The sequence below is a fragment of the Callorhinus ursinus genome, unplaced genomic scaffold, assembly GCF_003265705.2.
Source record: "Callorhinus ursinus isolate GAN/ISIS: 27379988/994484 unplaced genomic scaffold, GSC_fseal_2.0 scaffold1132, whole genome shotgun sequence".
Taxonomy (NCBI): Eukaryota; Metazoa; Chordata; class Mammalia; order Carnivora; family Otariidae; genus Callorhinus; species Callorhinus ursinus.
Window position 1 is genome coordinate 10,199 of NW_027398187.1, and position 2,903 is coordinate 13,101.

Consider the following 2,903-nt stretch of genomic DNA (forward strand, 5'->3'; position numbering starts at 1 on the left):
CCACACTGGTCCTCAAAAAATATTTACCCAAACACGTAACGTAATGCTGAGGAAAGTTAACTCGTCTAAGGTCCAGTGGCAGTCGCGCCAGATATCTGCCTCATTCTCAAGGTTGGATTTGTCTACCATGTTAATACAAACGTTTGGAAGGAAGCAACGAGGTCCTCCTGCCCTAGGAAGCAAACAGCAAGCGGTTCTGACTCAGGCAAGGACGGGAGGACGAACCGCGCGGGCTAACTTCAGGCACTTCCGGTCTCCGGAATGAGCCTGGCGCGGAGCTCATGACGCAAACCGCGTACGACCAGGCGCCGCCGTGACGTCCTGTTCTTCCAGTGACCTTCAGGTCCCGGGGAGACGTCGGCGAGCGAGAGGCCTCTGCCTGTGCGCTGATTGGTCGTGAGCTGAGGCCAATCCCGCCCTCCGTTTTCCGTTCTGCAGAAGGCGCTGGGGTCTCGGCCGAATCTCGGGTTTCTAGACCCTGAGCTGCTCTGCAAGTTACCATGCCGCGTGGAAGTCGGAGCCGCACCTCCCGCATGGCCCCTCCGGCCAGGTAAGACCACTGCGGGGGTTTGGGGCCCTGCCGGCGCCGTGACGCAGACGGAGGAGACGCTAGGCCTCGCCGCGGCCTGGCGGAGGCCGGTGGAGGCCGCGGGCGGGGGCGTCCGAAGGCCGGTGTGGCGTGGGCCAGTCTCCGCCCGCCGTAGGCTGGTTGTATATGGGCTTTAGCTAGATTTCCCGTTAGTGGCAAACCTTCTAATTTCGAACGCCCATGAGTACTTAAAATACTTTAGAGCTCATATTTAAGTAATCTGTACACCCAGCATGGGGCTGGAACTCACGATCCCAAGATCGAGACTCCCACGCTCCTCTTCCGACTCAGCCAGCCCGGCGCTCCTAGAGCTCATTTTAAATTAAAACGGTCATATCCTAGAAAGAAGTGGGTATTTTTGAGTGTAAAACGGCTGAAACTTCAAAAGTAGCCCAAAAAAAGAGAAAGAAAAAAACCAGTGTCGTAGAAAGGTAGTATAATCGGGAAAATGATCGCATTTCAGTAAACTGGATAATCTTTGAGCATCAGCAATGAGTGTTACAGGGCCTCGGCCCAGTTGGGAACGCAGTTACTAAAGTAAAGCCTCACGTGTACATGACGTTTTCTAGTTCTTTTTTTTTTTTCCCCTAAGAATTTATTTATTTGTCAGAGAAAGCACAAGCAGAGGGAGTAGCAGAGGCAGAAGCAGGCTCCCCTCTGAGCAAGGAGCCCGATGTGGGATTCGATCCTAGGACCCTGGGATCATGACCTGAGCTGAGAGACGCTTAACCGACTGAGCCACCCAGGCGTCCCTCTCCCTCTTTTCTAGTTCTTAAAATATTAAAATATACTGCTAATTATACTTTAACCTTAACACCAGTAACTTTAGGGATAGATGGTATTCCTCTTTCCCAGAAATAAGGAAATTCGAGAATCGGAATAAGTGACTTGTCCAAGGTCACTCTGTCAGTAAGTAGGAAAGCCAGGTCTGACCCGAGTCTTCCAGTGACCAGTTTAGGACGTTTAGCATGGTACTACATTGCTTCTCTGGAGTTAGGTGGATTGTGTTCACATGGTATGCTAGGAGTGTAGGAAAGTGGTTCACTTAACGGAAAGAAGCTTCTCTGCAAAGGACAGAAAACCACATTTTTGTAAAGTGATGCCAATCAAGTGGTGGAAGCGAAGTCATAAACTTCTGGCTTAGCCTTATTTGGGGAACGAGCACCCAAGGAGACAATCTAAAAATGGCCAGAGGGAACATAACATGTGAAAAATTTTGTTTTATTTTTTTAAGATTTTATTTATTTGACAAGAGCACGAGCAGGGGGAGCTGCAGGCAGAGGGAGAAGGAGAAGCAGGCTCCCCGCTGGGCTCCATCCCAGGACCCAGGGATCGTGACCTAAGCCACCCAGGCGCCCCCATATGTGAAGGTTTTTAAAGCAGTACTGGAGGGCGCCTGGGTGGCTCAGTTGGTTAAGCGACTGCCTTCGGCTCAGGTCATGATCCTGGAGTCCTGGGATCGAGTCCCGCATCGGGTTCCCTGCTCAGCAGGGAGTCTGCTTCTCCCTCCGACCCTCTTCCCTCTCGTGCTGTCTATCTCTCATTCTCTCTCTCACAAATAAATAAATAAATAAATAAAATCTTAAAAAAAAAAAATAAAGCAGTACTGGACATGTTAGTGAAAGGCTACTGTTGACCAGAAGCCTTAGCGATAACGTGAACAGTCGCAGTAACATGTATTTTGTGTTATATTACTATAATACTGTATTCTTACAATAAAGTAAGCTAAAGAAAAAACGTTACTAAGAAATCAGAAGGAAGAGAAGATAAACAGAGTACTATACTGATAGTGTACTTATCAAAAAAAATGTGGACCCATGCAATTCAAACCTGTGGTGTTAACTGCTCAACAGTACCATTTCTTTAGGTTGACGATTTCCAAGCCTGGTAGGAAGTGGGCACTTCATACTTTTGTTCTTTTCCTTCTTAGCCGGGCACCTCAGATGAGAATGGCACCTAGACCAGCGCCAGCAGCTCAGCCTCCGGCAGCGGCTCCACCAGCTGCTGTTGGCTCACCTGCTGCTGTGCCCCGGCAGCCAGGGCTCATGGCCCAGATGGCAACCACTGCAGCTGGCGTGGCTGTGGGCTCTGCTGTCGGGCACACGATAGGTCATGCCATCACTGGGGGCTTCAGTGGAGGAGGCAATGCTGAGCCTTCAAGGCCTGACATCACTTACCAGGTAAGATTTGGGGCAGTGTTGCTGTTCAGTGGTGTGTTACGAGAAAACCTAGTTATTTGTAAGTTTCTTATGTATAGGAGCTGTCTGTAATTTAATTTTTAATTTTTTTATTTTTTTAAAGATTTTATTTATTT

At 49.1% G+C, this 2,903-nt stretch overlaps 1 protein-coding gene across 1 annotated transcript; it reads left to right on the plus strand.

The window, feature by feature from the left end:
- The first annotated feature begins 323 nt into the window (after positions 1 to 323).
- On the plus strand, positions 324 to 2,897 carry LOC112818846 (coiled-coil-helix-coiled-coil-helix domain-containing protein 2-like). Its single transcript, XM_025865937.2, has 2 exons — positions 324 to 550; positions 2,520 to 2,897. Exons 1-2 carry the CDS (start codon positions 501 to 503, stop codon positions 2,857 to 2,859), a joined length of 390 nt encoding a protein of 129 aa, XP_025721722.1. The 5' UTR covers positions 324 to 500; the 3' UTR covers positions 2,860 to 2,897.
- Positions 2,898 to 2,903: the final 6 nt, after the last annotated feature.